Source organism: Erythrolamprus reginae, chromosome 2, assembly GCF_031021105.1.
Source record: "Erythrolamprus reginae isolate rEryReg1 chromosome 2, rEryReg1.hap1, whole genome shotgun sequence".
Classification (NCBI taxonomy): Eukaryota; Metazoa; Chordata; class Lepidosauria; order Squamata; family Dipsadidae; genus Erythrolamprus; species Erythrolamprus reginae.
This window is the reverse complement of record NC_091951.1, coordinates 1,213,478-1,233,988: the sequence shown is the minus strand read 5'-3', so window position 1 is coordinate 1,233,988 and position 20,511 is coordinate 1,213,478. Positions and strand designations below refer to the sequence as shown.

The following is a 20,511-nucleotide window of genomic DNA, read 5'->3' as shown; positions in this document are numbered from 1 at the left end:
CCCAGAGATTAGAACTGCCCCTACCCTCCTTGCCTTTCATAAATTCTAAAAAACCCACCTTTGTCGTCAGGCATGGGGGAACTGAGATATCTCCCCTGGGCCTATACAATTTATATATGGTATGCTTGTGTGTATGTCTGCCTAATAATGGGTTTTTAAAAATATTTTAAATTGTAAATTTATTAGATTTGTTATAAACTGTTTTTTATTGTGTTGTGAGCCGCCTTGAGTCTACGGAGAGGGGCGGCATACAAATCTAATAAACATAAACATAAACATTCACCCTTCCCTTGAGCCTCCCCTTGAGGATCATTGAGAAGTGAATAGTTATGAGGTGAATTTATTACACAAATATTATGCCAATCATGTCAATCAATCGATCAATCAGAATAGAGCTGATAGGGACCTTGGGGTTCCTCTAGTCCAGTGTTTTTCAACCGGTGTGCCGCGGCACACTGGTGTGCTGCGAGACATGATCAGGTGTACCGCGAAGCTCAGCTTCTGAGACCGGAAGCTGAGCTTTATTCTTCACGCCCAGCTGGAGCTTCCCTGGCAGGGGCGGCAACAAATCTCCTTTGGGGTCCGACGGGAGGGCACTGGCAGCGGGAGCGGGAGACTGCCGGCTGCAGCAGCCCCGGGCACCGTTCCCTGTAGGCTGCGCACGCCTGCGCCAGCGCACCCCAAAATGTCCCCCCGCACACCCTTTTCCAGGGGTGCGCAGGGAGCCGCGGCCACCTGCCCGCCCGCCCGATTTCCCTCCGCACGGCTGGGGAGGTGAATTCGCCGCCCCCGCCAGCCCGATCTCCCTCCACCCAGCTGGGGAGGTGGATTCGCCGCCCCTGCCAGCCCGATTTCCCTCCAGTGGCTGGGGACGCAGATCTACCACCCTTGCCAGCTCGATTTCCCTCCACCCGGCTGGGGAGGTGGATTCGCCGCCCCGATTTCCCTCCGGTGGCTGTGGACGCGGATCCACCGCCTTCGCCAGCCCGATTTCCCTCCACCCGGCTGGGGAGGTGGATTTGCCGCCCCCGCCAGCCCGATTTCCCTCCAGTGGCTGGGGACGCAGATCTACCGCACTCGCCAGCCTGATCTCCCTCCGTGTGGGGGGGCGACGAACCGACGACTGGGGGCTGTCCGTCCGTGTTAGGTGGTGCAGGGCAGGCACAGGCAGCCCCAGGGGAGAACAAGGGAGGGAGAGAAAGGAAAAAGAGAGAAAGGGAGGGAGAGAAAATTGAATGAAGGAGGGAGAGAAAGAAAGAGTAAGAGGTAGAAAGGATAGAGAAAAAGGAAGAGAAAGGGAGGGGGAGAAAGGAAAGAGGAAGGGGGGAGAGAAAGAAGATATGAAGGAGGGAGAAAAAGAAAGAGAGATAGAAAGGAAAGAGGGATAGAAAGGAATGAGAGAGAAAGGGAGGGAGAGAGAGAGAAAGAGAGATAGCAAATGAGAGAGGGAAAGAGAGATAGCAAGAGAGAGAGAGAAAGAAAGAGAAAGAAAGAGAGATAGCAAGAGAGAGAGAAAAAGAGAGAGAGAGAGATACAAGAGAGAGAGAGAAAGATAGCAAGAGAGAAATAGTGAGAGAGAAAGAGAGATGGCAAGAGAGACAGAGAGAGAAAGAAAGAGAGATAGCAAGAGAGACAGAGAGAGAGAGAGAAAGAAAGAAAGAAAGAGAGAGAGAGATGGCAAGAGAGACAGAGAGAGAGAGAGAAAGAAAGAAAGAAAGAGAGAGGAAGAGGGGGGAAGGAGGGAGAGAAAAAGAGAGGAAGGAAGGAAGAGAGAAAGAAAGAGGGATGGAGAAAGAAAGGAAGAGAGAGAAAGAGGGAGGGAGAGAAAAATAGAGCAAAAGGGAGGAAGAGATATTTTTTTTGTCCAAACTTTTTTAGGCCCCCCCCCCAATGTTCCCCAGGATTTTGAAAATATGAAAAATGTGCCACGGCTCCAAAAAGGTTGGGAAACACTACTCTAGTCCTATTCCCAGTTCAAGCCGGAGAACCTATATCATTTCAGGGAAGTGACTGTCCAGTCTCTTCTTAAAATCCTGCAATGTTGAAACCCCCAAACCTCTGTAGCCCATCTGTTCCACTGGTGAATTATTCTCACTGATAGAAAGTTTCTCCAAGTTGCTTCCAGATGTTATAGGATTATGTAGGTAACCTCCAAATCCATTATATTAACTGCCATAGGGCAGGACACAGGATGTTTGCCTAAGAAAATGATATGATTCATGATTAACCTCTAATAATGCAGGTTCCTATGAAGATGCTACACATTACACAGGGAATAATTAACCTCCTACGACAGTGATGGTGCCCCTTTATTTCCCCGGGGGCTGAAAGGGCATGGCATGCACAAGGGCCCACACTAAGAATTCAATGCCTGTGGAGGATGAAAACAGATTCCCCTGCACCTGGAGGCCTTTTTTCCAATGGAGATGGCCTGTTTCTCAACTTCACACAGAACCTCTGTGTGAGCCAAAAATTAGCTGGTCGGCACACTTGTGCATGAGCTAGGGCAGTGATGGGAAGCAGTGTTTCCATTAAGCTGTGCGCATGCGCATGCGCACACCCCAAAATACTCCCCATCCCACTGGCAGCCCGCGGGGGGGCGCGGGGGTGGGGAGGTGCTGGCAGTAGGAGGAAAGGGAGCCGTGGCCGCCCCTGCCCCCCCACGGTGCCTCTGGCCCCCTCACGCCCCTGGCCTCTCGGCCCTGCCCCCCGCCCACCCGATCCACCCCTCTCCTCCTCCGCCGCCTCCTGCCTTGGGGCGTGACTTCTCCTCGGGACAAAAGCGCTCCCAGCCAGGGGGCTGCGAGAGAGGGTTTTCTCCATGGGCTTCGGGAATGCCTGCCTTGACCCTCTCGCAGCCCCTTCGCTGGGAGCGCTTTCATCCCGGACTTTCAGCAAGGGGGATGCAGTAGAGGCAAAGCAGGCATTCCCAAAGCGCTCGGAGAAAGCGCTCTCACAGCCCCCTCGCTGAGAGAGAGAGAGAGAGGAAGAGAGAAAGTAAGTGAGAAAGAGAGAGAGAGAGAAAGGGGGGAGAGAGATAGCAAGAGCAAGAAGAGAAAGAAAGCAAGAGAGATAGAAAGAAAGAGTGAGAGAGAAAGAAAGAAAGCAATAGAAAGGGAGAAAGAAAATGAGAAAGAGAGAAAGAGAGAGAGAGAGCAAGAGGGGGAGAGAGATAGAAAGAGAAATTACTCTTGATTTAAAGCATATGGTAAAAAGCACCCAAATAATAACAGAGAAAAAAAACCCCAGCCGTTGGTGTGTGTGTGTGTGTGTGTGTGTGTGTGTGTACTCTTGAACCATTTCCAATAACAGGTGAGCTATTGGAAATGGTTCAAGATTTCACACACACACACACAAGGGGGGAGGAGACAGGGATGGAAAAAGAGAAGAAGATAGTAATAATAGTAATAGACTTGGTTTTGTTTTATTATTAATTTCTTTTAATAAAAAAAGAAGGGAATTAATTAATTAATTAATTAATTGATTGATTGATTGATTGATTGGTTGGTTGGTTGGTTGGTTGGTTGGTTGGTTGGTTGGTTGGTTGATTGATTGATTAATTAATGCTTCTATGCCGCCCAGTCCCAAAGGGACTGTCGCTCAGACACTATACTTTTCCGCCCATACCGAAAAAAAGTTAGAGGGAACATTGTTGGAGAGGGTGAAAAACAGGCTTATCAGGCCTACCTGTTTCTGGCATTCAGAGGGCCTCGGGGGGGGGGAGGCAATTTTCCTCCTCCCCAGGCATTGAATTATGGTTGTGGGCACTCGTGCAGGCACAATAGTGTGTGCGCACACACTTTCGGCACCTGAGGGGGAAAAGGTTTGCCATCACTGAGCTGGGACAACTGTTCGCCTGCCAGTATATATGGCTCTGCATGCCACCTGTAGCACCTGTGCCATGGGTTCACCCTCACTCTCCTATGACTTGCCTCAACTTCATATACCTAGCTACATTTTAAAAAATATCCTTCTTGTGCTCTTTTTAAGGAAATTGTTTAGAAATCCTTCTTGGAAAATGCCCATGGATCTAAGCCTTCTCCAATTTCATAGACTATTAAAATACAGTAGTACCTCTAGATACGAGCTGCTCCACCTGCGAGTATTCCAAGTTACGAGCCATGACAGGAGCAAAATTTCTGTTCGACACCCGAGCTCAAATTTGGGATACAAGCTGAACTTCCACTAGGTGGCGCAAGAATCCTTGCTGCTGGTTATCTCGGAAGGGAAAAACAAGGTTAAAGGTTCGAGATACGAGTTGATCGACATAAGAGCTCGGTTCTGGAACGAATTAAACTCGTCTCTAGAGGTACTACTGTATAGCAATTTTTAAAAAAAGAAAGTAATATATGTTTCTTATTTTCATTGAAGACCTTAAGAAATGCATTCTGGAAATGCTCCTTTTATCAATGTTATCCCAAGAAGGCATTTCTTCAATATATATAAATAAAAGGAATACTTTTTTATTTTATTTTCTCAGATGCAGAAAAATGCACCAAGTGTCCAGATGATAAATATCCAAATGTGGTCAGAGTCCAATGTATCCCTAAAGTTATAACCTTCCTATCTTATGAGGAAGATATGAGCATTATCCTGGTCTCTTTTGCCCTACTCTTCTTCCTAAACACAGGCCTGGTTTTAATCATCTTCATTAAAAACCAAGAAACTCCCATTGTCAAAGCCAACAATCGGGACCTCTCCTACATCTTACTGGTCTCCCTCCTGCTTTGCTTCTTGTCTCCATTTCTCTTCATTGGTCAACCAAGGAAAGCCACCTGCCTTCTCCGACAAATAGTTTTCAGCCTCATCTTCTCAGTTGCCATTTCTTCTCTTTTGGCCAAAACCATCATGGTGGTGCTGGCCTTCCTGGCCACAAAACCAGGAAACCGAGTAAAGAGATGGTTGGGGAAGAGTTTAGCAAACTCAATCATCTTTTCTTGTTCTGTTGTCCAAATTATCATCTGCTCCATCTGGCTGGGACTTTCTCCCCCTTTCCCTGACTCTGACCTCCACTCCCAGCATGGAGAGATCATCCTGCAATGCAACGAAGGGGCTGTTGTCATGTTCTACATCACCCTCAGCTACATGGGCTTCCTGGCTGCCATCTGCTTCACGGTGGCTTTCTTGGCCAGGAATCTGCCTGGAGCCTTCAACGAAGCCAAGCTGATCACCTTCAGCATGCTGGTCTTCTGCAGTGTCTGGGTGACTTTTGTGCCCACCTACCTGAGCACCAAAGGGAAATATATGGTGGCTGTGCAGGTCTTCTCCATCCTGGCCTCCAGTGCTGGTCTGCTGGTCTGCATCTTCATCCCCAAGTGCTACATTATCCTTCTGAGGCCAGATCTGAACACAAAGGAACAGCTTACAGCCAGAACAAATGCAAAAACATGAGGCATAATCCATTAGAATATTTTAAGAATTGTAAAATTTTCTCCTATTTGAAAGAAAACAGTAATTATTCTCACTTCAAAAGTATGCAAGAATCAAAGAATAATATATGTATTGTTAACCTAGAGGTTAAGTCTCTGCCTTACAAGACAGAAGCCCCAGGATCAAATCCTAGTAAGGAGACTAGGATAGCGCTATTTCGGCCTTATTCTGGCCTCATCAGCTAGCCATACCCTTACTGGGATTTTTTAGAAAGAAAAAATAGAGGGGGAAAAAGGAAGGTAAAGACAGAAAACTGAACTTAAATACAGTAATCACAGGTGAGGGGGCTTCAGCTGGGACAAAGGGGAACAAAGAAGGCAACCATTTCAACAAACATAACACCTTTCCCCAAAGTCCAGACACATAGAGGTGATTATTACAACAGAACCAATAGAAGAATTGAAGGGATTTTTTAAAAATGTCTTGAAGCGTATTCCAAACCAGATCTATATTTACATTTACAATAAATTTCAAAGGGTCAAATCAACTTCACAAAAGCATTTTCTCTTCCATTCTTCCCTCTTTGCACCTTCTTAACAGTAATCCAGCAACAGAAGAATGAGGGAGGATCTCGTAGGGCCTACAGACCCTCGGAAAGTTGTTAGAGGGAACCATGATCCTGTGCAGTACTTCCAGAAGCCATGGAAAAATGGGGTGCAATTTTTGCCTGGTTCTCGGACATTTCAGGGTTGCCTGGTGGAGACAGAGAAGGGTTTCCCTTTGTTGATGAGGAGAATTTCAGGCCGAAGCCATAATGGAATTGGGAGGGATGGTTGCATGAGGGGAAAGATACTAGTTGTAACAATTTCCTTTTTTGATCATCCAAGATCGTCTTTTGTCCAGCATCAGCAGAAATGCAGAATAGGTTCATGGACGTGCAGATGCTGGACTGAGAGATGAACTTTAACCTGGGTAGGGAACCGTAGGATAGTCAGGACCAATTTGACTACAGTGTGTGCCAGCATGGCTCTGTGAATAAATTGGAACTTGAAAGGAAGCCAAGGTCTGGACTCAGATTTCTTTCTCAGATGCTATTTGGAATCTTGACAGAGAGGAGAAGGAGGGTGGGAAGGGGCAGGAGGAAGGGGGAAGGAGGAGGAAAAGGGGGGAGTAAGGGGACAAGGAGGAGGGGAAGGGGGAATGGTGAGTTGAAGTAAGGGGGAGGACAGGGAGGAGAAGAAATGGAAGGGAAAGAGGGAGAGGGGAAGAGAGGAAGGAGGGGAGGGAGAGAGCAGGAGGCGAGTGGGGGGGAGAGGAAGGGGAGGGAAGGTAAAGAGGGGTAGAGGGAGGGAAAGGGGAAGAATTGAGAGGAGAAGGAGAGGGAGAGAAGGTGAAAGAGGAGGGTGAGGAGGGGAGAAGAAGGAGGAGCAAAAGAAAAGGGTAGGGAGGCGAAGTGGGGAAAAGGGGGCAAGAAGAGGGGAAGTCTTTCATTCTGGAATCAGGGACAAACATGTAGTCTTTAACTCATTTTATTGGGTTGACTGGAACGGGTCCCAAAGGGTTAACAAGTACGAGCAATCTCAGTGCTTTGGAATGCCTCACCACGGCTTGCGGCCCCATTTATTTTTATTTTTTTATTATTTTTTTATTATTTTTTTATTTATTGGATTTGTATGCCGCTTATTTTTTGGGGGGGGTTGTTTGTTTGTTTGTTTGTTTATTTATTGGATTTGTATGCCTCCGCAGACTCGGGGCAGCTCACAACAGTAATAAAAACAGCATGTAAATCCAATACTAAAACAGCTAAAAAAAACCTTATTTGTAAAACCAAACATACATACACATACACATACCATGCATAAATTGTAAAGGCCTAGGGGAAAAGAATTTTTAAATTTTTAAAAGTTTTCCTACCTACACAACACCCCTCCCCTCCTAGTCTTTGCATGCAATCAATTAAGCCACGTGAAATAGTTCTCGAACCTGATTGGCCACTACTTCTCACAAGCTGACGGCAATGAGGGAGGCCGGCTCTCGCACCGTGGGGATCCATAGGCCTTTCCTGCACTGGTTCCCCCTGTGTTGAGCCTGCAGTACCAACACCGGCCTCCAGGAGCCCCCTGTTCCCAGTGCTGGATTCTTTTGGTAAGTTTGGTAAGTCCTCTATTTCGTCTCCAGGCTCCTGGCTGTCTGCGGGGAATCCTGGCTGTGCTGAATTGCCCGCCACATGGGGAGAGGGTTGAGTATCTTTGTTTGTTGGCATCCCCCCCACAGATTAGAATGGTTGAGTCTATTCCGGAGTTGGTCAACATGCCTTCTCCATTCACTACCATTGTCCAATAGGACCCGGTATGACGTGGGTCCCATCTTTTCCATTATTGTACCCTTTCTCCATGCACTTTCCCCATCATAGTTCTTTGCAAAAACATCCTTCCACACCTCAAAACTCCTTTCTGGTATTGTGTGGGGTTTCTGCTGGCTAGGACAATACTCGGGGTGAAGCCTATCTAATTGCGACCTGAGTTTCCGCCCCATTAGGAGTTCTGTGGGGCTTTTGTTTGTTGTGGCGTTTGGTGTATTTATTTATTTATTTATTCATTCATTCATTCATTTATTCATTTATTTATTAGATTTGTATGCCGCCCCTCTCCTTAGACTCAGGGCGGCTCACAACAACAAATATGTTGTAATATGTTGGGTTAAGAGAAACTGGTCAATTCTTTCTTGCCATTCCCCTAGGGCTGAGTGGTTTGGGCCTCCTTAGTGACTCTCACCATCCATTCTACCTGACCATTGGTAGCAGGTGACCAAGGTGAGACTAGCGCATGCCTTATGCCCAGCTCAGCCAAAAACACTTCCATTTGTCTTGCTGTAAATTGTGGACTGTTATCAAAAACTATAATGTCTGGGAGCCTATGTGTAGTGAAAAGTTTCCTCAGAGCTCTGATGGTTGCACATGTGGTGGTGGATTTCATTATTATCACTTTAACCATTTTGAGTATGTGTCCACCACTATCAAGAATAGTTGTGATTCTATGGGGCTAACAAAATTGATGTGTAACCTTGACCAGGGTCCCCTCGGTGGCTTCCACTCTGTTGGGGCTGTCTGGGGAGGGCTTGCTCTAGGTTCTTGGCATTCATTGCATGTGACCACCCACTGTTCTATTTCTGAGTCCAGCCCTGGCCATCACAAGTGACTCCTGGTGAATCTCTTCATACTCACTATTCCTGGCAATGTTCCCTCTAATTTTTTTTCGGTGTGGGCGGAAAAGTATAGTGTCTGAGCAGCAGTCCCTTTGGGACTGGGCAGCATAGAAGTATAGAGCTGGGCAGCTTTTGGTTCAAGAAGGCACGCTGCCAAATATAGAGGGTGGAAGTTATGCACACATTGGGAGTCAAAAGGAAAACTAAATTGCAATAGTCAAGCAGAAGGACATGGTAGGCCATCTTCAAATTCTATACTGTACTCCAATTCAACAGTCAAAATCTACGTTTCAAAGTTGAAAGTGCACCAGAAAATTATAAATGTCTGTACATGAATGCCAGAAGTGTATAAAATCCTGCATGGGATAGAAAAGGTGGATAGAAAATTGTTTTCTCTATCACACAATACTAGGACGAGGGGGCACTCCCTAAAGGTCATAGTTAAGAAAGCGAGGACAAATCAAGGGAAATATTTCTTCACCCAGAGGGTCCTTGGTCAATGGAATTCACTTCCAGAAGAGATTGTGACAGCTGTCAGCCTTGATTGCTTCAAGGCAGGATTAGACAGATTCATGGATGCCAAGTGTATCGGTGGTTATTGAAACAGATGCCCATATGCCGCCTCTATGTTGGTTAGGCAGGCAGGATTCCCTTGAGTACCACTTGTTGGGGGTCTAGGGAAAGGGAGGGTCTTGCCTTCTCTTTCTGCTCAAGTTCCCCATGGACAATTAGTGGGCCACTGTGTGAAACAGAATGTTGGACTCGATGGGCTTTGGCCTGATTCAGCATGGTTCTCCTTATGTTCTTATGCTCAGAGGTGGGTTTGCTCTCAGCCAATAGCCCCAATAGGGGTTTATGGTCAGTAATGAGTTCAAAAGATCAGCCATAAAGGTAATTGCATCAGTGGAATTTATTATTATTATTATTATTATTATTATTATTATTATTATTATTATTATTATTAATTAGATTTGTATGCCGCCCCCCCTTGTAGACTGGGAACCCCACCCAGCCACTCTGTTCAGGGTGACCTGCTCCCTTCTTAATCAGAGGGGGGCTGGGGAGCCCTTGCAGAGTAGTGCCGAGGAATTGAACTCATTTTTCGCTGACAAAGTCACTCAAATCCGGATAGACCTTGACTTCGATTGGATTGTAGTGTCGGCTGACAACTTCTTTGTCCATCTATCTGGGAGGAGTTTGACCTGGTGACACCTGATGAAGTGGACAAGGCCATTGGAGCTGTGAGCTCCGCCACCTGGTTGCTGGATCCGTGTCCCTCCTGGCGGGTTTTGGCCAGTAGAGAGGTGATACGGAGCTAGGCCCAGGAGATTGTCAACGCTTCTCTGAGGGGGGTTCCTTCCCGGCTCCCTACAAGGAGGCACTCATGCGCCCCCTCCTCAAGAAGCCTTCCCTGGAACCTACCTTTCTTTCTTTCTTTCTTTCTTTCTTTCTTTCTTTCTTTCTTTTATAGCAATAGCATATATACAATATTGGGTAGAACTTAGTTAGTTATATTAGTCTGGCCTTCTAAAGCCATCCCAATTTCTCATGCGGCCCCATGGCAAAATTAATTGCCCACCCCTGATTTAAAGGCATCTCTATATATAATTATTGTTTGGGCAGACACACACACACTCACTCACTCACCGTTCTTTCTTTGGGATCACAGCAGTGGTGGGATTCAAATAACTTAATGTTCTGTCTGGGTCACTCCAGAAGCCAAGACCAACCCAAAAAGAGAAGCCAGACACACTGGTAAAAGGCAAAGGCAGTTTTATAAAATTCAAGAAAAACACAGGTAACAGAAAATGTCTTTACAAACAGGAAAATGCTGTATCTTCAGATATATCCACGAAGGCAAAAGTCCATGCAGCAATACAGGATTCTTGCTGCCAAGACGAGGCTGTAGATAGCAGACCTGGTGTTGTGTTCTGTTAAAATAATGAGTGGAAAATCGCTGATTGGTCAAAGCGCGGCTATTGGAAAATAGCCGCGAAAGTTAAATGTTGGCAGTTAGAAAAAGCCTGCGGTTTTGTCCTAGTATAAAAAGGGCAACGGACTAGCCGTTGCCCCAGATCGCATTGGTTTTCTCCAGAGATCACTTCTATTCATATGTTCCATCAATAAACGAACTTTCAAGGAAGCCGACTCCGAGTGGTGATTTAACAGTGGCGACGAAGGAGGTCGAACTCTCGCGGAAGCAAACATGACTTCGGCCATGGCTCCACCACCACCTTTCTTCAATTCTGATTCAGAATCTTGGACTTCGTATATGTCCAAATTTAGAATTTTCCTCCAGGCAAGCAATTTACAAGATGCAGAAGACGACAGGAAACGAGCCATTTTCTTGAGCTATTGTGGACCAGCGATTTACAGCTTGGCTTCCACGCTCGTTGACCCAGACACGCTGGAAACCGTCGCATGGTCAACCCTGCAAACAAAGCTTGCTGCACACTTCCAGCCTACAACTCCCGTACGCGTACACAGGCACCAGTTCGCCCAGATGCGGCAATCAGAGGGAGAATCAACCAACGATTTTATTACCCGCCTCCGCGCTCTTCTACCCAAATGCAAATACAAAGACCCCGAAGAACAACTGGTAGACCGCCTCATCTTCGGCTTAACAAACATCACCTTGCAAAAGAAGTACTTGGTGGACGAAGAAGCTTCCCTTCAAGACATTCTGAAGGCCGCTAAAGCTTCAGAAATATCAGAAACTTCTGTTGCGGAAATCAAGCGCACCACACCAACAGTTCACCACATCCCAGATGTTTCCGATTGGCCTAACAGCCCGGCCAACGACCACAATCAAGAGACCGACTCACCAGACGACGCCTGCCTCCAGATCCGCAGACCGTCCGATTGAGACACCAAACACCCACCGCGCCAAGACAGATGTGCCAGCTGCAACGGAAACCATTCCCGCTACCGATGCCAATTTAAAGATGCCTACTGTCGCCGTTGCTAGCGTCGAGGACATATTGCAGAAGTTTGCCGTGCCACTTATCCCGTTCCGCCCGACTCTCAAAGCCAAAGACCACCCTTCTCTTCAAGAAACAGACGACCTCCGTTTTCCCGCAACAACCCTCGCCCGGCTGACGAATCTCGCCCTTCCAACCAACGAGGTAACTGCCCCTCTCCCATCAATTCAAATTCTTCCCCTTCAGAGGAAAAACTATTTGTCTCTCTTTTGCTAAATAATCTCCCTTGCGAAATGGAGCTGGACACGGGCTCAAGACACTCTATTATGCCCTGGCAAAAACTTATCCTTTACTTGCCACGCTTAAAAAAATCAGATCTAACACCATGGGATGCAGGCTTAAGTGACTTTCAGGGACGAAAGATCCCAGTGTTAGGATGTCTGAATGTACCTATTGTATTTAAAAAGTTCTGAGGCCATCTACCCCTCCTTGTAGTAGATGGCCCCAAACATACTCTATTGGGGCTCAAATGGTTACAGCCGTTAGACATTAACATCTCCGGGGTGCATAGTGTGTGTGATATGTATGACCCACAAAAATTGATAACTGAATTTCCTGAGGTATTCTCAAGTGAATTGGGCAAATATACGGGTAGCCCCATTTCCTTTAACTTGGACCCAAGTGTAGCGCCCATCCGTCTAAAGCCTCGTAGAGTTCCTATTCCGTTATTGCCAAAAGTAGATGAACAAATCGACAAATTGGTAGCCCAAGGTATATTAATTCCGACTGACCATGCCAAGTGGGAAACCCCAATTGTCACCCCAATTAAACCAGATGGTTCCATAAGAATCTGTGCTGACTATAAAGCCACCATCAATAGAGCATTGCAGCACAATGCCTACCCTATCCCAGTTGTCCAGCAGCTTTTGCATACTCTGGGAAATGGTTCCATCTTCGCGAAATTGGATCTCGCACAGGCTTATCTGCAGCTCCCCGTTGATCAAGAAACCACAGAAGCCCAAACAATTGTCACCCACAGGGGCGCCTTTAAATGCTCAAGGCTACAATTCGGGGTTTCCACAGCCCCGGGAATTTTCCAGGGTCTCATGGAGCGCATACTTAATAACATTCCCGGGGTCGTCCCATATTTCGATGACGTACTAATTTCAGCTAATTCAAAGGCGGAACTTTGGGAGAGAATTAGAACTGTTTTAACCAAATTTAAAGAAACAGGCCTCCACTTAAAAGCAGAAAAATGTTCCTGGGCGGTACCCAATGTAGAATTTTTAGGATTTAACATCGATAAATCTGGTATTCACCCCACCAATGATAAAGTAGAAGCCATTAAGAATGCTCCGACCCCCACTAATAAGACAGAACTACAGGCTTTTCTCGGACTCCTTAACTTCTATTCCGTCTTTCTTAAACAGAAAGCGACGGTGGCAGAACCGCTCCATAACCTCCTAAAGAAAGATATTGCCTGGACGTGGGGACCGAGAGAGCACGCCGCCTTTTCTGCAGTAAAAAACCTCCTTTCCTCAAATAGTGTCTTGGTACAATATAATATTTCCATGCCATTAACATTGACATGCGACGCTTCTCCGTTCGGCATAGGCGCCGTCCTCAGCCACATTTTCCCTGATGGCACAGAAGCGCCAATTGCATACTATTCTAAGACTCTCTCCCCCGCAGAAAGGAACTATTCGCAACTCGATAAGGAAGTCCTTGCAGCTGTAGCTGGAGTTAAAAGATTTCATTACTATCTGTGTGGCCGTTTGTTTGTTTTAATTACAGACCACAAACCCCTTTTAGGAATCTTGGCAGGGAATAAACAAACCCCCACATTCCTATCCCCTCGTATGACTCGGTGGGCTATTTTCTTAGCCGGTTACAATTATACTCTTATCCACAGGGGGGGGAAAGATATAGGGAACGCTGATGCACTAAGTAGATGTCCCCTGAAGGATCTAGTAACAGACCCAGCTCCAGCTTCTAGCATCCTTCTCATCGAGTCAAATAACCAATCAATTCTAACAGCCTCAGAAATAGCAAAACAAACTGCTGAATCAGACCCAATATTAAAAAATATTAAACAGTGGATATTAAAGGGCTGGCCAGATGACAAACCACAAGAAGAGATCATACCATTTAAAAACAGACAAATAGAATTAAGTGTGTTAAAAGACTGTATATTGTGGGGAGACAGAGTAGTAATCCCAAAAGTGTTACAACAATGAGCATTACAGTTGTTACACCTAGGTCACCCAGGAATTGTTAAAATGAAAACCTTAGCCAGAAGCCATCTTTGGTGGCCAGGATTGGACAAGGACATAGAACTATGGGTGGGTGGTTGTTCACCCTGCCAAAAAACAAGACCAAATCCATCAAAGTCTACCCCATCTGAGTGGCCAACACCAAGAGGGCACTGGTGTAGAATACATATTGACTTTGCAGGTCCTATCAGGGGCCAATCTTTTCTTTTAGTGGTAGATGCTTATTCCAAGTGGCTTGAGATTGAATTGATGCCATCTACCACCACCAGCGCCACAATAAAAGCCCTCAGGAAAATGTTTGCCACACATGGCATCCCAGATACTGTAGTTTCTGATAATGGTCCTCAGTTGACAGCCCGTCAAATGGAACTATTTTTTGCAGACCAAGGCATAAAACATGTACTCATCCCACCTCATTTTCCACAATGTAACGGGCAAGCAGAACGAATGGTTAGAGCTACAAAAGATGCATTGAACAAAGCACCACCAGGAGATTGGCAGCAACAAATTGATGAATTCTTAATCATACAACACATAACCCCGTCTGCTTCAACAATGAAAAGCCCAGCAGAACTATTAATGGGCAGAAACATTCGTTCAAAACTCGACCGCGTTCATCCAGATTACCAAAATGACAAAAAAGATTTTAAAATACAAACAGAAAGACAATTTAGTAATGGGGACTTAATTTATGCAAAGAACTATGATTCAAACGAAATTTGGAAAGAGGGTACCGTAATAGGGAAAACAGGACTTAAAACATATTTAATACTATTACCAGACGGACGCAGTTGGCACCGTCACGTTGACCAACTACGCAAACGAATTAGGGTTAATACAGACATTTTGCCCACAGTAGAAAAAGCAAAAGAGAACTTACCCGAACCATTGCAAGACTCCAGCGATGACTACCTGACGCCCCTGGAGGCCAGCGGAGATCCGGCTGCAGCAACATCGCAGACAGGCCTACCACAAGCTAGCCTTAGCGGAGCTGAAACAGCGCCGGCCGTCCAGGGAGGTAGCTCGAGCGAGAATGAACTGCGCAGGTCACAACGCACAGTGAAGCCTCCAATCAGGCTACAGGACTACGTAACCTGGATTAATACGTAGACTATGTGTTTTCTAAAAGGGGAGGGGTGTTGTGTTCTGTTAAAATAATGAGTGGAAAATCGCTGATTGGTCAAAGCGCGGCTATTGGAAAATAGCCGCGAAAGTTAAATGTTGGCAGTTAGAAAAAGCCCGCGGTTTTGTCCTAGTATAAAAAGGGCAACGGACTAGCCGTTGCCCCAGATCGCATTGGTTTTCTCCAGAGATCACTTCTATTCATATGTTCCATCAATAAACGAACTTTCAAGGAAGCCGACTCCGAGTGGTGATTTAACACCTACCCCTCCCACGGGTCTTCCAAAGCTGCTGGACCACAAGCCAGGAACAGAGACGCCGAGAAACAAGACAGGATACCGCAACTCCAAACTGATAACACTCCACATGGCTTCAAGGGCTTGCCTGCCTTTTAAACCCTGCTAAGGAGGACCACACCCAAGCCCAGCTGTTCCTAATTCAGTGTTGATAATACTTCTTTAATTGCTCCTTTCTTTGATCTGACCTTCTCTGTCGCATGTCAATGACGGCTTGAGCTTCATCACCTAATGACTCCAAGCTACTGGCTGGGGAGAGCCCCCCCCTGGGGCTCTCATGCTGTTCTCCTTCATCCCATTCCTGATTTTCCTCTCCCCCATCCGACTGTTCAGCCCCCTCCTCTTTGCTGTCATCCTCCTCCGGGCATGGAGCCAGCAGAGACACAGCCGGTCCCTGAGCAGCCTCAGGCTGAACCACAACACTTAACAACCGATTCTCTGCTCTAATGACCAGCTGGGTAGGTATGGCTTGGTGGTCATGTACTGGGTGGGCATGGCCAATTCAAGGTCGCTCCTGTTGATGGGTGCTTCCCCTTAGCTGTTGCAATATAATAAGGGTGAACAGGAGAGGCAGTTTCTCTAAGCAGGGCAATAAAAATGAGGCTAGAAACAAGACCAAAACGTTTCCCCCCTGCCTTCCTTACAGGGTTAGCCGTGTAAAGTGGATGGGGGGGGGAGAGGAGATTTCTTCCAACAACCAGTTCTCCAAACTGCTTAGAAAGTCAATAACCGGATAGTTGCAAGCAGGCTGAATCCCACCACTGGATCGCAGCACAGACGCAGATCCCAGGATTTCTGTAATGCCAATTAGATCGTATTGGCCCTCGTGCATTAGTAATTCTAGTTCATCTTGTTTGTTCCCCAGGCTTTGTGCATTAGTGTACAGGCATTTTAGGTGTTTGTGTCTGATCATGGGTGGGCATTTTTTATCCTCTGGTTTATTTGTGGGCTCAACTTGTTCCCCTTTCTTGTTTTGTTCATTATTCAGTCTCTTACTTTGGTCACCCGCCCCTTTCAGTTCTAGTGTAAAGCCCTCCTGATAAGTTGGGCTAGTCAGTTTCCAAGGAGGTTCTTTCCAGCTCTGGTGAGGTGTAGCCCGTCTCTTGCTAGGAGCCCTTCTTGAAGGTATTGTAGACCGTGGTTGAGAAATCAAAAGTTATTTTGGCGACACCATCTCTTTAGCCAGTGGGTTTTTTGTGGGATTTTGCGTTCTCTGACAGGATGTTGTCCTCTTGTGGGTAGAATAGAGGAGAAGACAACCTGTGCCCCTATCTTTTTGACTTTATTGCCCAAGTGGTCATAGTCTTTCATAATTTGATTCATGTCTTTCCTTTGTCGTTTGTTCCTGCATGGATCACCAGTAGGGGGCAGTAGTCAGAGGGCTTTAGGATTTTTGTGAGGTTTAGCGCTATGTCCGAGATTTTGGCTCCAGGGAGGCCGCTCACCTCTCTGGATTGATTGTCCAGTCTACAGATGGCAGGTTCAGTTCCCCTGAGAATTGAGTCACCAATTACCACCACTCTCCTTTTCTTTTTGGTTGGGTGGGGAGAGGGGGGCTAGCCTTCGTTATGACAGTGTTTGATGGTGTTGTATTGTTGTGCTTGGTTCTTGGTGGTTCCTTGTCAGGTGATTGTTGGTCTTCTTGTGCCAGGACTACTGCATATTTGTTACTTGTAGGCACTGGGGTTGGAGGGAGGTGGGTTGGGGTTGGTGGGAGTTTGGGGATGGTTTGTTTTTTCTTCTTCTTTGGGTGATGTGTGTCCAGTCGTTTTCAACCTCGGGGGGGTTGGTTCTGATGTGCTCTTCTGTGGTGTTGGATGTGTTGGGAGTATGTTGGTCTTTCTTGTTTTGATGTTGGTACTGCAGGGTTTTGAGTTTTCTCTCTAGGTTTTCTATTTTTTCCTCAAGTAATTGGATTACTTTGATAATGTGATAATGGACTCTGGGTAGAATGCATTTAGCCATGTTTCACAGACAAAAATAATATTGAAGGTGGAGGTATCTTTACCTTCAAAGCCACAGGCTTGCTTTGACTGCACAGACTGGAATATTTAAAAACCTAGTTACTCCTTTTTTACTGAAAGAGAGTAGATCCTTGGAACAAACTTCCAGCAGACGTGGTAGATAAATCCACAGTAACTGAATGTAAACATGCCTGGGATAAACATATTTCCATCCTAAGATAAAATACAGGAAATAGTATAAGGGCAGACTAGATGGACCAGGAGGTCTTTTTCTGCCGTCAGACTTCTATGTTCTATGTAGATGAACTCACAGATACTGTAACATCATATGTCAGCTTCTGTGAAGACCTATGTGTACCAACCACATAGGTAACAATAAACCTTGGTTTAAAACCCCAATTTAGAAACCAATCATACATACTAGCATACCATGAATAAATTTTATAAGCCTAGTGGGAGGGAGAGTCTCAATTCCCCCATGCCTGACGACAGAGGTGGGTTTTACGGAGCTTATAAAAAACAAGGAGGGTGGGGGCAACTCTGATATCTGGGGGGAGTTGGTTCCAAAGGGCCGGGGCCACCACAGAGAAGGCTCTTCCCCTGGGTCCCGCCAAGCGGCATTGTTTAGTTGACGGGACCCGGAGAAGGCCAACTCTGTGGGACCTAACTGGTCGCTGGGATTCATGCGGCAGAAGGGGGTCCCGGAGATATTCTGGTCCGGTGCCATGAAGGGCTTTATAGGTCATAACCAACACTTTGAATTGTGATCGGAAACTGATCGACAATCAGTGCAGACTGCGGAGTGTTGGTGTAACATGGGTGTATTTAGGAAAGCCCATGATAGCTCTCGCAGCTGCATTCTGCACGATCTGGGTAAAAAGTGGGACTGTCCTGTGGAAATCGGACGTCTGGTCACCTTATTTTAATATGGCTCTGCACTACATCCTTCAACATCTTGAATCTCCAAAGACCTATTGCTAGGGTCCTTCAATTCAGCATTCCATGCCATCATACCGGACATTCTTTTAACTAAACTAAATCAGACCCTTGTAAATGGATCACAAGCTTGCTAACAGACAGGAAGCAAGAGGTAAAGGTAGGCAAAATCACCTCAGATACCTGTACAATTAGCACAGCCCCCCCCCCAAGGCTGTCTACTCTCACCACTTCTCTCTATACACCAATGACTGCATCTCAAACAATCCATCTGTTAAACTAGTGGTTTTCAACCTTTTTTGAGCCGCGGCACATTTTTTACATTTATAAAATCCTGGGGCACACCACCAACCAAAATGACACAAAATGACACCCTAAGACACTCTCCTCTCTTTTTCCATCCCTGTCTCCTCCTCACCCTTGTGTGTGTGTATATACACTCTTGAACTATTTCCAAAAACAGGTAAGGGCTGGGGTTTTTTCTCTCTTATTCTTTGGGTGCTTTTTATAACATGCTTTAAATCAAGAGTAACTTCTCTCTCTTTTGTTTCTCTCTCTTTCCTCTCATTCTCTGTCTCAATCATTTTCTCATTTCCTTTTTTGCTCATTTCTCTCTCTCTCCCCTCCTGTCCTTTTTGCTCTCTCTTTCTTTCTTTCTTTCTCTCTCACTCTTTCTTTCTCTCTTACTTTCTCTCTCTCTCTCTTTCTCTCTCTTGCTTTCTCTCTCTCTCTCTCTCACTCACTCTCACTCTCTCTCAGGAAAAAGTTGTGAGAACAGAACCTGAGCTTCCTTCTTCGCGGCACACCTGACCATGTCTCGCAGCACACCAGTGTGCCACGGCACACTGGTTGAAAAACACTGTGTTAAACTACTGAAGTTTGTGGAAGATACAACAGTGATTGGTCTTATTCGTGACAACAATGAAACCGCATACAGATGGGAAGTTGAATAACTAGCTTCATGGTGCGACTGGAACAGTCTTGAACTGAACACACTCAAAACCGTAGAAATGGTGGTAGACTTTAGGAGAAACCCTCCCATCCTACCACCTCTCACAAGACTAGATAACACAGTATCAACAGTAGAGACCTTCAAATTTCTAGGTTCTATCATATCTCAAGACTTAAAATGGTCACCTAACATCAAAAACATCATTAAAAAGCATAACAAATAATGTTCTTTCTGCGCAACTCAGGGAGCTCAAACTACCCAAGGAGCTGCTGATGCTGATACAGTGGTACCTCATCTTACGAACGCCTCTTCTAACAAACCTTTCAAGATACGAACCCGGTGTTTAGGATTTTATTGCCTCTTCTTCCGAACTATTTTCACCTTACGAACCCAAGCCGCTGCTGCTGGGATGAAGGGGTTTCTTTTCCCCCCTTTTTTGAAGAAAGAAAAGGGAGGGGCGGCTTGGAGGGGGAAAGACTTTGCATTAACAAAAGTAGGAGAACAGCGTGCTTGCAGGCACTGAAAGGGTGTCTTTTGAAGAAATAAAAGGGAGGGGCGGCTTGGAGGAGGAAAGAGTTTGCAGAGAACAGCAAAGGGTGTCTTTTTAAGAAAGAAAAGGGAGGGGCGGCTTGGAGGGGGAAAGACTTTGCATTAGCAAAAGTAGGAGAACAGCATGCTTGCAGGCACTGAAAGAGTGTCTTTTGATGAAAGAAAAGGGAGGGGCGGCTTGGAGAAGGAAAGAGTTTGCAGAGAACAGCAAAGGGTGTCTTTTGAAGAAAGAAAAGGGAGCGGCGGCTTGGAGGGGGAAAGACTTTGCATTAACAAAAGTAAGAGAACAGCGTGCTTGCAGGCCCTGAAAGGGTGTCTTTTGAAGAAAGAAAAGGGAGGGGCGGCTTGGAGGAGGAAAGAGTTTGCAGAGAACAGCAAAGGGTGTCTTTTGAAGAAAGAAAAGGGAGGGGTGGCTTGGAGGGGGAAAGACTTTGCATTAACAAAAGTAGGAGAACAGCGTGCTTGCAGGCACTGAAAGAGTGTCTTTTGACGAAAGAAAAGGGAGGGGCGGATTGGAGGAGGAAAGAGTTTGCAGAGAACAGCAAAGGGTGTCTTTTGAAGAAAGAAAAGGGAGCAGCGGCTTGGAGGGGGAAAGACTTTGCATTAACAAAAGTAGGAGAACAGCGTGCTTGCAGGCCCTGAAAGGGTGTCTTTTGAAGAAAGAAAAGGGAGCAGCAGCTTGGAGGGGGAAAGACTTTGCATTAACAAAAGTAGGAGAACAGCGTGCTTGCAGGCCCTGAAAGGGTGTCTTTTGGAGAAAGAAAAGGGAGGGGCGGCTTGGAGGAGGAAAGAGTTTGCAGAGAACAGAGTGCTTGCAGAGGCCCTGAAAGGGTGTCTTTTGAAGAAAGAAAAGGGAGGGGCAACTTGGAGGAGGAAAGAGTTTGCAGAGAACAGCAAAGGGTTTCTTTTAAAGAAAGAAAAGGG

At 46.1% G+C, this 20,511-nt stretch overlaps 2 protein-coding genes across 4 annotated transcripts in view; one reads left to right on the top strand and one right to left on the bottom strand.

The window, feature by feature from the left end:
• Window positions 1–5,391, top strand: part of LOC139162893 (vomeronasal type-2 receptor 26-like) — a 32,756-nt gene extending 27,365 nt beyond the window's left edge. Inside the window, exon 7 of the mRNA XM_070743793.1 lies at window positions 4,481–5,391. Coding sequence (XP_070599894.1) covers window positions 4,481–5,391 — 911 coding nt within the window. The remainder of the gene's footprint in view (window positions 1–4,480) is intronic.
• LOC139162876 (zinc finger protein 721-like) overlaps window positions 1–20,511 on the bottom strand; it is a 360,849-nt gene that overhangs the window by 221,654 nt on the left and 118,684 nt on the right. The window lies entirely within an intron of this gene.